The sequence below is a fragment of the Aulostomus chinensis genome, chromosome 20 (assembly GCF_037954235.1).
Source record: "Aulostomus chinensis isolate RoL2024-O1b breed Wild chromosome 20, RoL_Achi_v1.0, whole genome shotgun sequence".
Taxonomy (NCBI): domain Eukaryota; kingdom Metazoa; phylum Chordata; class Actinopteri; order Syngnathiformes; family Aulostomidae; genus Aulostomus; species Aulostomus chinensis.
In genome coordinates, this window is record NC_141339.1 from 13,736,177 (window position 1) to 13,749,613 (window position 13,437).

General features: G+C 41.0%; 1 protein-coding gene across 2 annotated transcripts in view; it reads left to right on the top strand.

Annotated features, from left to right (window-relative positions):
• Positions 1–10,916, top strand: part of foxo3b (forkhead box O3b) — a 42,983-nt gene extending 32,067 nt beyond the window's left edge. For both annotated transcript variants that reach the window (XM_086189035.1, XM_086189036.1), the window contains exons 3-4: positions 4,537–6,014; positions 6,982–10,916. In XM_086189035.1, coding sequence (XP_086045161.1) covers positions 4,537–5,985 — 1,449 coding nt within the window. In that variant the 3' untranslated portion in view covers positions 5,986–6,014; positions 6,982–10,916. The remainder of the gene's footprint in view (positions 1–4,536; positions 6,015–6,981) is intronic.
• The last annotated feature ends 2,521 nt before the right edge of the window (positions 10,917–13,437 follow it).

The window sequence follows — 13,437 nt, forward strand, 5'->3', positions numbered from 1 at the left end:
CCAGCACTTGACCAAAGTTGAGCCTAACTCGTTACAGCCACATTTAGCCAATGCCCAGTGCCTGATCGTGTGCCCGTAAGGGTAGCACCAGAGCCATTGTAAATAAAGATACTGTTGCAAGTTAGACAGGGAAATCCTTTTGTAACTTTCCAGTGGCGTGTTCCAACAGGGGCCCAGATTTGGCCCAAATCTACCTGCTATCAGGAGAAATTCTGCTATCAATGAAAAACTTAACAGAAACATTTGACTTGGCATTGCTCTGGACATCCAGACATCAGCTGAACAGAACCGCAGCTGAATAGTGATTGAAATGGGTGGCTGTTCACTAATCTGTCAATTTAAAAAAACAAAACAAAACAACAAATACATATATATATGTATATGTGTGTATATATATATATATATATATATATATATATATATATATGTATTTTTTGTTTTGTTTTGTGTATATATATATATATATATATATATATATATATATATATATATATATATATATATGCTGGTTTAAGCAGTATGTGGAATGTTTTTCCTGTTTGTTTGTTTGTTTTTTTTACTACTGACTGCCCAACCCTGATGACAAGGGAACCTATTTTCTGTTTATGTTACGTCTTCAGTCTGTATTGAACCCGAATGAGTATAACAGAAAACTTAAACCCTGATGACAAGGGAACCTATTTTCTGTTTATGTTACAACGTCTTCGTCTGTATTGAACCCGAGTGAGTATAACAGAAAACTTAATGAAACTAAAGGTTGATAAATCCCTAAAAAAAATCATAAAAATAGTTGGGCAGTCTCAACATTGTCATTATCCCCTTGGCAGGTTGTTACGGCATGATGTGCTAATGTATATGTGTGTGTGTGTGTGTGTGTGTGTGTATCTGTGTGTGTGTGTGTGTGTGTGTGTCTGTGCACATGTCTGTGTGTGTGTCTGTGCACATGTCTGTGTGTTATTTAGCTCTGGTGGCTGCATAGTAGGAGTTATGAATCAGAGCTGCTGTCTCAGTGAGCTGTTTTTATTAATGGGCTTTGGGAATACCCCAGAGGAGCTACAGTAGTAAGCATATCCCACTCACACTGCAATGTGCCATATATATATATAATATAATATTATATATATATATATATATATATATATATATATATATATATATATATATACACACATACATACACACACACACACACACACAGACCCATGCAGTGCACACATAGAGTAATAACATGACATAACATAGCCATGTTTATTCAATCACACTCACAATGCTGCCTCAGAGGCTTCACAGCAGCCAATTTCTGACATAAAACATAATAAATGACAGAGCAGTAGATTCCAAGAACAGCTGCAAAGCTATTGATTTGAGCTAATAGATCCATTTCAGATGTTAAAGGGCGATAGAGATGTAAGGGAGGTGGCAGGTTAGTGATGGATTTTAAGTCTTAGCTGCAGTACTTCAGATTTAAATGCACAAAAGTGGGGAATCCCTCTTTTGTGCATCGTGTGAATGTGTTCCTCATGAGATTGTCTGAGGTTTCTCTTCGTTCAAACTCTGAGCATGAATAAATGATATCATCAATAAATAGATCTAGTCGTGGGCTACAGACCAGACTTTCTAAAATCTGGAGTGGAGAAGTTATTAAAATGGCTAAGTGGTCAACTCATTTGCCGCTCACCACAGGAGGTGTCTGCCATGCCTTTCTTTGAATGAGACTTCGCTGCAGTGACATTTCATTTGCGGTGTTATACTGACACACAGGACATCTTGCAATTATAATCCTCTCGGTCTCTTTCTCACAATCACAGACTTTCACACCAATTTGTCTTTTTCTTAATCACTGTCTGTGCTCCTTTTATTGCCATCACAAGAGATAGAAATCAGATATTTGAAGGATATGAGATGTAGCAGGGAATGGATGAAACAAGGTGATGTGACGTGAAGACGAAGAAGAGGGATTAATGAACTGTCAGGTGTTGGCAGGCAGATGTTAGTAGCAGAAGCAGAAACAGAAGAAGAAACTCACATTCCATTCATTCTGCTTTCATTCATCCTAAATTAACTTCTCTTCTGCCATTATTTACTTCATTGTGAGTGTGTGTGTGTGTGTGTGTGTGCACGTGTGTGCATGTGTGTGTGTGTGTGTGTGCACGTGTGTGCATGCGTGTGTGTGTGTGTGCGTGCACATTTGCATGTTTTTAAAAAATGTTCTGTCTTAAAGCAGCATTACGTCATGCCTCAGGAGATTCTGGCAGAGGACAAACACTGGTCTCCCTGGTATCACTTCTCATCTTACCTCATTGCACAGGACACACACACACACACACACGCACACACACACGCACGGACACATTCATACACTTAGGAAACAGTTATTCACAGACACACCATTCATGATTAAATGCAACTGTTTATGTGGTCACAAAAAACCCTCCCAATTTTGCAGAAACTACTCTTGCATTTGCAGTTCCAAAACTGGGTAAACAAACACATGCACGCACACGCACGCACACACACACACACACACACACACACACACACACACACAAAACGCTCTTATACACAAATTCATGTCAGATCATAGGTTCAATGTGGCCCCAGAGATAAAAGTTTTCAGACCCTGCCCACATCGCATTCAGAAATGTAATTTAAGCCGTTCTGTCTCCTTGATTGAACCGCCTTTGACTAGAATAACAATCCAGACCAAACTGTCAATAAACTGTTGCCCAGGAAAAATGACAACGGCTTTATGGAAAACAATATTGCCATTCCCGCAAAAACTCAAACATTTTTGGCCTTTGCCGGGTTAGAATCCCAGGAATCTGCTCTGTTTTCAGGAATAAAAATATACATAGGAGGAAAACAGCAAAGGAAAAAATGTGTGCATGATGTGGATGGCAGTCGGCTTGTTTATATGAGAGGATATAGCATAGCTCTAGAATCCCTCAGGGCCCGTAAGAGTTATGTGTTTGTGAAAAAAAAACAGAGACCGAGGAAGAAGGAGGGGGAGAAGGAGGCAAAATAATGATATTCACGAGGGGCACAAGAAGAGGAACTGAAAGAAAGAGTAACATACCAAAAAAGAAACTATATGCTACTCATCATTTCTCTCCTGTCATACCACTTCTTTGTCATTTTAAACATCTGGCATGTCAAAAATCACGTGATTATTGTCTCATCTGACATTTAAGAAGTGAGGATGCATGCGTGCGTGCGCGCGCGCGCGCGTGTGTGTGTGTGTGTGTGTTTCTCAGCATGTGTGTATCGTCATTATTATGTCATTTAAGAACCATGAAATCATATCTTCCTAAGTACCCAGATGGCTGAAAATCTGTGCGCAATTGTGCAAAGGGGAGTTATCCAGATGGACTTAAGAATGGGTGTAATTGGGGAGTTGGAATTTTTGAGCTTATATACAACCATAAATCCAGAATCACACAATCCGGTAATTAACCTGAACTAATGGATTTGTGAAAACGAGCAGCGACTGAATTCAAGTGACATCTTTCATGTAAACAGGTTTTTATGTGAAAACTGGGATTATAAAGCCCAAGTGACAAACAATAAACCCAGAGCTGTAATGAAAAGTAGATCAAATGTACTAGAGAAGGTTTGGCCCTGTGTAAAAAGGAAATAGTGTATTCTAGATCAAAAAGCCCAATTTGCTTGTGTTCATATGCAGATATCTGTTGAGTTATCAGTTTGAGACTAAAAATGTGAGCGCAGTTGTTATGCAAAGGGTTGAAAATATGAAAGCATTTATATATTTTTTTCTCCAAGTATTACTGGTAACAAAGCCAGCAGTGAGGCAACAAGCGATTCAACAGGGAGGGTTGTATTGTGCTTTTGGCCTGAACATACAGTACATCTCTGTGTTGTGAATAAAACTCTTGATCATTAGCAGAGGCTGTCATGTGCGCTAGTTCCCCCCACAATGAGCCTCTTGGGCCTCAACAAGGAAAAGGAGCTCAGCATTGATCAATACACGCCAGCCAAGACTTCTACACACACTCACTCGTGCGTGCACACACACACACACACACACACACACACACAGAGGCATGCTCTAGCGTACATGATCTGACACAGTGTATGGTCCTTATGCAACACAGGGCCTCTTTGTATGTGTCATTCATAATCGAGGAGAGGCTTGATTATTGCTTGCTGTCTCCCCCTTTTTCTCTTTTATACTCTCAACACAAAAGCCACAGCGGAGACAATGCAGACATCAGCTCTAACTGCTGCACATTTGTGTTCCTGTCTATCTATAGTAGATGAATAATTGAAACACTGGGTTTTTTTGCTTTGTTGTTGTGTCTAATCGCCAAAAGCAACTGTTTACATCGGGTGGTTTATGGTTCAGTTTTGTTGGACTTAATGAGAGGTATTCATTGACTGTCGTATTGGCAAAATGAAAGAAGACCACAAAACATCAATATTAATGACAGTCATTGTGTAATTATTGTTTCTAAAGGATTTTTGCACACATTGCTAAACACAGTCTCTCTCTATCTCTCCCTCCCCTTTGTGTTGCAGAATTCTATCCGGCACAATCTTTCCCTCCACAGTCGCTTTATCCGTGTCCAGAATGAGGGAACAGGGAAGAGTTCCTGGTGGATGATCAACCCAGAAGGGGGGAAGGGTGGTAAAGCTCCTCGCCGCCGTGCAGTCTCCATGGACAACAGCAACAAGTATACTAAGTCTGCCCGTGGTCGTGCTGCCAAGAAGAAGGCTGCCCTGCAAGCTGCAGCAGCTGCAGCTGGCGAGGGCAATGGTGACAGTCCTTCAGGTCTTTCCAAGTGGCCTGGAAGTCCAACATCACGCAGCAGCGAGGAGCTAGACGCCTGGACAGACTTCCGTTCCCGCACCAATTCCAACGCCAGTACACTTAGCGGCCGCCTCTCACCCATCCTGGCCAACCCAGAACTAGACGAGGTGCCTGATGATGAGCCCCCACTCTCACCTATGCTCTACTCAAGTCCAGGCAGAGCGTTGTCTCCTGGCAACGCTACAAATGCAGCTAATGGGAAGGCCGTGCCAACTGAGCTGCCACGTTTGGCAGACTTGGCCGGCACCATGAACCTGAATGATGGACTCACAGATGACCTGATGGATGTGCTGGATAACATCAACCTGGTGGCAACAACTTCAGGACAAACCCCAGCAAATGGTTCCTCAGGGTTCAGTTTTGTGTCCAAACCCAATGGGTTAGTATCACCTTCCTCCACCTCCACGCCCTCCTCCAACTCTTCTTCTACTGGTGGAGGAAACAGCTACAGCAACTCCATCTTCGGCCCCCACACTACGGGTTCCACTCTGCGTCCGTCCCCTATGCAGACCATCCAGGAGAATAAGCAGACCTCCTTCTCCAGCATCAGCATGTCCCGCTTTGGTAGCCAGACTTTACAAGACCTGCTCAACTCTGACAGTCACAGCCACAGCGATGTCATGATGACCCAGTCTGACCCATTAATGTCGCAGGCCAGCGCAGCTGCTGTCATTTTCCAGAACTCCCGCCGTGGCCTCATGCTCCGTAACGATCCTGTAATGACCTTTGGAACAACTGGAGGACTTCAGGGTAGTCAAGGGGAGATGCTTCAAAGTAACAACCACAATCACAGCGCCCTGAGGTCCTTGAACAGAGGCCTGAATTTAGCTAATGAGGTTAATGCTCTGGCTAACGTTAAGCAGCAACTCCTGTCCCCCTTGGGAGGAAACGGCTCCTCTTCCATGCAGATTGACACCTCAATCTTCCTGAATGGAGCCGTTAGCAGCGGTGGGGGGATCTGCCAGGATCGGTTCCCCACCGATCTGGACCTGGACATGTTTAACGGCAGTCTAGAGTGTGACATGGACTCCATCATTAGGAATGAGCTAATGGACGCAGACGGCCTGGACATTAACTTTGACTCTCTGGTTAACATGAACGGAGTTGGTAACTTCACAAGCACCAAGCAGGCTTCTCCGAGCTGGGTACCTGGCTGAGGGGCTGCGGCCGGGAAGGAGCAGAGCAGGTATATCAAGGGTATCAATTATCACACATTAGAAAAAACATCAGGGTTTTTAGAAATGAAATGCTTTCTTAGTGAACACAACAATCATACATAATCACAACAATCAAAGAAATCAACTTAAACATAAGGGTACGACACCAATTACAACAACTGTATCAACTCCACTCACAGCCACCATTATAAAAATATACATATAGATGCATGCATGCATGACAGATCCTTTATTAAACTGTAATACAAAAACATATGAATGTGATAACAATGTCAACATTTCAAAATATGCAGAAATCAGATGTAAATTATAATATTACAACTAATAACACCTCAGTGTCACAAATTTTAGTTATTGTCAGGCTTAATGCTTAGTTATATACAAGACAGCTTTAATAACTATTGCTTAAGCATAATTTACCATTTTTTAATGCTCTTTGTTACCTTTATTTTAAAGTGGGGAGCAGCTATCGCTTAAGTAACACTAACCCTAACTGAGAATGCACGATACTGGATTTTTTAGCAGACAGCTGACATTTACAGCTGTCAATATTATCCATACAGAAGAAGTTTATATGGTGTTTCCATGCTGAAAAACAAATGTAAATATTAGGAATGTTAAAAGGCATTTGGAAAAGCCCATAAAATGTGTATTTTCAGCATTGCTCCCACGTGCTAAATGACAAATGATGAGGACGAATGAGGCGAAAAAACTGGGCAGAAATAAACAGCCATCAGACCGATATCTGCTGATATTATCGTACATCCCTAACCCCCTGTCTTCACCCCAACCTCCCCCAGTGTTTCCATCCATCTATGCTGTGACATGTAAAGTTAACAGGAACGTTATTGATAAATGATTACTTGAGACATTAGTTAACGGTTAACTAACAGTGAACTAGGCATTAACTTACTGTTATTAATGTGCCCTTCCTGTCAATATGCGTTGTAATAATCTGTTCTTTGTTTTTCTCAGGTCTGAACTGTGCAAGAGTAAAAATCAGACACACAACATCCTTTTTTGCCAAACCTGCCATCAGCACAAATACGAACCCTGTGTTTACAGACAAAGAGTTTCTCAAGAGCTTTACCTTTGCTCCCACACTGGTGGACCGTGAACGATCTCCTCAAAGCCTCCTCTGAAACCACATCGTCAAGCAATCACAACAAAGTCCCAAATATGCAATGCTCCTTTGACACTCAGTTGATATCAAAGAGACACTGCTTATCAGACGGAGGAACACAAAGACTTAATATCGAGAATCGCGGTGCAGTTGTTCTTGTTGAAGTGTAAAAGGAGTGATGTACATGTAAATCTGATCCAGTGGTTTCCTAAGATGTCGGAAAACCCTCTCGTTGTCTTTTAGTGATTTTAAATGTTCAGTGTTTCTGTTATATCCTGTTTCTGCATCATACAGGTCTGTATAAAAAGAAATTGGCATTTATAACATGAAAAGATCTTGCACACACACACACACACACACACACACACGCACGCACACACAAACACACACTTAACAGACATCTTTGCCCCAGTTTGTAAGATTTCAGAATGCCATGCACTTACAGTTACGTTCTTATAAAATTGCTTGAATTTAAATGAACTGCAGCATATTGAGGGTTATATTACAATTAGCTAAAATACTACAAAATTACTTTTACCTTTTGTGTATGTCTAACTGAAAAAAAAATGAAAAAGACTAAAGGAAGAAAATCTTTTGTTGTGCTTATTTGTACAGTGCAGGACAAATGGAACGTTCAAGAAGGTGTTGTGTTCTTTTTAGCTTTTGGTGAGGTTGTTTATAAAAGCGTATGATGTAGCGAAAAATGAATACCTGTGTTCTAAAGGTTGTGAACATTTCCACACCATGACAGGTGCTATGTAAACAGTGTTGTCCCAAGAGCAAGGCGTACATTCTTTGTTTTAATTTTTTTTTTTTTTAGGTTTTTTTTATTTTACCCTTTGACCTGCAAAAAGCCCAAAGCTGCAGCCACTTGTAGCACGGCGACCCTGCAGAGACGACAGGGCAGAGCAGGGTTCTAGGCTCATTCCTCTAGAAGCCATTTTATTTCTCAATAAAAAAAACAATAAGCTATCTCTGTATATTGCCAAAATTACTTGAAACAAACAGTAGGATATGCTGGCAGCCAAATTACAGCACGCATATGCACACATACACACACACGTAGATAGATAATAATGAATACCAGGGATCTGTGTTAAGCTCTGCTGTGTTCTCGTAAGGAGCTTGTGGGGCTTGTTATGCATTTATAAAAATCACTCAGGGGGGAAAAGGGAGGCTTCCCGTTTTATTAGTCACATTCTAATGGTATTTAAAATAAAACACACTAAAAAACATTTCCTGATTTAAAAACAGAAATGCTTTGTGTTTGCGAACTTGTAACCTGTGAACTTTTGGCCGCCAGGATAAAGAGGAGGGAAGATGACTTAAGACTTCGCGCAGTCTGTTGGGCTTTTTTTGTTTTGTTTTGTTTTGCTGTCATTACTTTCCGTGTTGAACCAGTGACTCATCCCTCATGCACACACCTGGTGCTCCTGCAGGTGATTTCCTCTCCTGAGTACGTGTTAACATGTTTGTTTCTGTTGAAATCAATCTCACAAGGATGTATAATCCGTCACTATCCCTCATGTTGTATACAGCACATGTATGCTCGTATGTATTTATGCATTATGAGTCGTGTAAAATGCATATATATACTCGCTGTATGTCATATATATATATATATATGTGTGTGTATATATATATATATATATATATATATATACACACACACACTCATGTAGTACTTGACCCTTTGTGATACCTCGGAAGGTAAAGTTGAAGAAATAATGAACAACGTCAGGTAGGAGGGAACACAGTTACCAGCACATTTATTCATTTATTGTTCAGATTATAAATTGGTGGATCGCACCATTTGTCGTAGCATCTGGAGTCCCTGGTACCCCCCACCCCCTGTCTGGGGTAGCAACATGAAGGGTTTGCCCCTGCTGTGTATAATAGTGTACAGATGTGCGTGCGTGCGTGTGTGTGTGCGTGATGTCATATCTCAAAGTGATCTCATATATATATATATATATATATATATATATATATATATATATATATATATATATATATATATATATATATATATATATATATATATATATATGAGATCACTTTGAGGCCAAGTCAGAGGAGAGAGTGTGCATGGTAATGCTACAATTATCTACAGTGCTATCTGAGGTTTAGTGCATGACCAAGCTGTAACCCTTTCACCCTTCCAATGGTGCCGTCCTTCAGCAGAAATTGTAATACAGAGAGGTTACCATGCCAACAAATCTGGCTCTTTGGTGCTGCAGTCGGTGAGCATGTGTGGACCTGGGTTCAAGGCCAGGGTGGGATGACAGCCCTTTGACACATAAGGTGTCAGAAGTGGGATGACTTACCATGAGGTCATCTGAGGTGTGCCCAGTGTGTGAGTTGTATGAAGAAACCCCAGGTTAGGTTGACCCTCATGTGAGGGATCCCAGAGATGGGTGAAATAATAGTGTGTGGGGCACCCAGGGCTTGGATGTAGGAGGTGTACGGGCACGCTTCCTGAAGGCAGGGGCAGTGTGATAGATGGCCATCACCACCTATATGCACTCTGGTTGCCATGCCAACATGCCTGGTTCTTTGGTGTTCCTGTCAGTGAGCATGTTTGGTATCCTTTAGACCCAGGTTCAAGACCAGGGTGGGATGATTACCCTCTGCCTTTGTTACACTGTGTCTTGAGTACTCAAACATCTTTTTTTAATCAAGTAAAATCAGGGCTTACAAAGCAGCACTTGCACCATCCTCCCACATTAAGGGGAATATAACCATTACAAGTGTGTGTACATCGACACAGGAAGATAGAAAGGCTTCTTCCTGATGGTCGTGCGCAGCTCCACACTTGATTTATTTCCAAGTGGAGTAGGTTTACGTCCCGGTGCTCTCAGTGAACGGACGGTCACAACTTTGCTTGAAGCGTATCTGACAACTATCCTGACCCGAACAGCTAAGCATTTCATTGAATCTACACTGACTGTTGTAAATATCAGAAACACTTCTATGAGGAAGACTGACAACCCAGGGAACACTCCACCCCCCTTTTTAAAAACTGCAAAAGGGATCGTAGTTACAGGAAGGTGTTCCTAAATTTTGCACTTTTAGTGTAAAACGTAGTGGCTATTCAGGAAGAAAATTTACACTTAGTCATAGTGGAGAATGCCTTCCACACAACCACTCACTGCAAGGGCCACAGGGATAAGTTATTTTTTTATAAGCCAACACGCAACCGTGATCACCGTGGATTCCCTCGACCAAAAGCCAATGAGATTTTTACGTTGGATTTTTTTTTTTTTTTTGATTAATAAATTCTGTGGCAAACACATTCAAGAAACTTGACAAGCTGATCTTCAGAAATGATCACATCTAAATGCTATCGATGGAGGTAACAAGCTAACGTTACTACACCACCATGACTTCAATGTCACCACCAGTGTGCTGTTCAGCCACATGTTAGCAACTGCCTTTTATAAGACACATAACACTTCAAAAAGTGGTATTGACTGACAAATCCTATGCCATAAACTAAGACATTAAAACATCGTAGTTTGTGTGAACCACATGCATTTAACACATGCACCAAAAAAAAAATAAAAAATTAAAACACAAAAAAAACAACCTTGGACTTGGAGTCGAGGGAACTGGAAGTTCAACAACGTTAGTTTATTTACAAGTTTTTGATTCATTCCTGTGCCACTCTATTCAGGCACAGATTACTTCTTCCTGAGCCCAACACACATACACACACACACACACACACACACTCACGCCCACACACTCACACACACACACACACACACACACACACACACACACATACTTGCAGCTATGAAAAGCAAAAAACAAACAAACATGAGAGATATACCACTAGAGACCTTAATCACCTCTTGGACGTTTCCTTTCATTATCTTCTCTTGAGCCCTTCCATTCAACCTCTGAACTTTGCCCTTTATTAATCTTGTTTCTTCTCGACTTGATGTTTAGTGGGTATTTTTCCTGTGTATTCCATTTTGAATTGTAATCTAGTTTGTATAAGAAATGGTGCGCATGTAAATAAAGCTTGGTGAGGCTCCACACCCTTTTTGTGTCCTCTTCCTCACTCCTTACTCCTGCTGTTTTCAGCTCATATTACCATGAGAGGAATTTTCAATACTGCAAGCCAAATGTTACAGCTCCCACCTTACATGTGCTGTTAATTCACAACTGTTTTCCAAAACGGTATGTGTGCGTCAGACCACTAAAGCATGAAAACATTTAACCTCGCGCTCCCTGCGGATGATAAATCTCTCTCTCATGTCAGTCGGGAGGGATCCAAACAGCAGAACAACTCCATGTTCTTGGTAAGTTCCTGGAAATCTTCTTGCACAATATTTGTTTGTGTTAGGCCGTATTAAATGAGAGCAGACGTACAGAAACCCCTCTGATAACTGACACTAGGCTTGGTTCTGTTCCTGCCTGTTATGACACATGACAGGAGAGGAGAGGGTGGGGAGGAGGGGCAGTCAGGGGAGACGTTTCATGTTTCTTTGGAATATCTTAAGTTCCATGTCTGAAATCTACCTCCAGGCTTCAGAGCCAAGTATTAACCCAGACCCCTGGATGGGCCACTTAAATTCTGTTTATTCCTATTCTTTCTTGCCTTCCTCTCCATTCATTCAGGGTAGCTAACAGGCCACTTCCCCCCCTGCTGACAAAGGTCAAGCTAGTTATCGTAAAAAGGTTATTCCAATTTAACTCTTAAGTTTAAGAGTCTGCATCCTATGGGTTAGCTAATGAGATACTGTAGGTGTCAGCAAGAAATGTCCCTCGGAAACTGTTGATACTCACACTACTCACACTGCAACATTAGCAACAGAACCAATGGTTTTCATCTTCCTAAAGAAAATCTAACGATCTGGGCTTTTGAGTATAGTAATAATACACAGTTTAATTGCTTCATTTGGATGGATAGGAATACATACCATCTCTCTTTGTTTCGGGCTTTCAGAGACAAACGCAGTGACTGCCGCTTGTATAAACCGTTAAACTTTAAACGTCACAGTTGTGTTGGTGCTGTATATTTGCAGGATAAGAACTTCACTGAAAGACAGTAAGAACTTTTCCTCGGTAGTCAACAAACACTGCCTTATTAAACTTAAATGATGTCAATTCAATTATGGCAAAAAAATCTGATTTTGTTTTCATTTCGACCGCGGCAAATCGGCACAACAGTAAAGCTGATATTCAAGCAATGTTACCTAACAATCTGGAACAATGTTGTTGGGTCAGTAGAGTTTCTGGGCTTTCTTGTTTAAAATGTTTTTAGAAATGATAATTGAATTGCTTTATTAGTAGTAGTACTCCCAACAGTTTCAGGGCTTATCACATTACATTACATTACATCTTTTAATGTCATTCAAAGAAGTATTTTGCTGCTCTAAAATGATCATCTTACATAAAGGGAGGTTCATCCCATAATTATACAAAACAGGTCAGAATCTGTCAAAATTCCCCTTTCATGTGGATCAACAGAAAACCTTAAACCTAAAAACATATTAGGGAAAACCACTGGTACTCTAACAGGCACAAAGTTTTTTTCATCAATCTTTACTTCATGATATTAAAGGTCAAAGTAATGCACTTTAAATGAACCAGAGCATCTAGATCACCACCCCCTTTCAGCATCAACGAACAATGACAGAGTCAAAGAAACTAGTCTGAAGGGTTTGTGAGCCCTCCTGTCATACTCGATACTTCAGGTGCACCGTTGTGGCTTTTCCATTTATATTCAACAGTACAAAAGAACCTCAAACAAAGTATTTTCTGATTGCTTACCATCCAACAACACCCTTTTATAAGGATGAGACCTTCAACCCATTCTCAGAGTTGACTGTAACCTCCGAAACAATCATTCTTTATGACGGAGCGAAGTGACTCACCACAAACAAACCAACATTTCAATAGCGGTCCCCAGTCAGCTGGTCACCTGATGTCTGGTCTGGCTGCAGCCACCCGCCACAACAAGGTTACCGAGAGGCTTCTCAACTTCTGTTGACTCCCTTATTATTTTAGGACACAGATATTAAGAGTGTGTTAAATTAAATGAAATTATGCATCACCCTTATGGCTACGTGTCAATTCTGTTTTGTTTTTTTTGTGGCTTCATAGATTCACGTGATGGTGTAATTTTACATGCAGTAAAATAAATCTGTTTCTTGTTGTCTGGCTGGTTTCATGTCATGGAGTAACTAACTGACTGTCTCTGTTTGCTCAATGACTCCACCTCCACACGCATTTTTTATGTTTACTTTCTTGTCAGAGGGCTCTTGTTTTGTAAATGTCATCTTTGTTTCAGTACA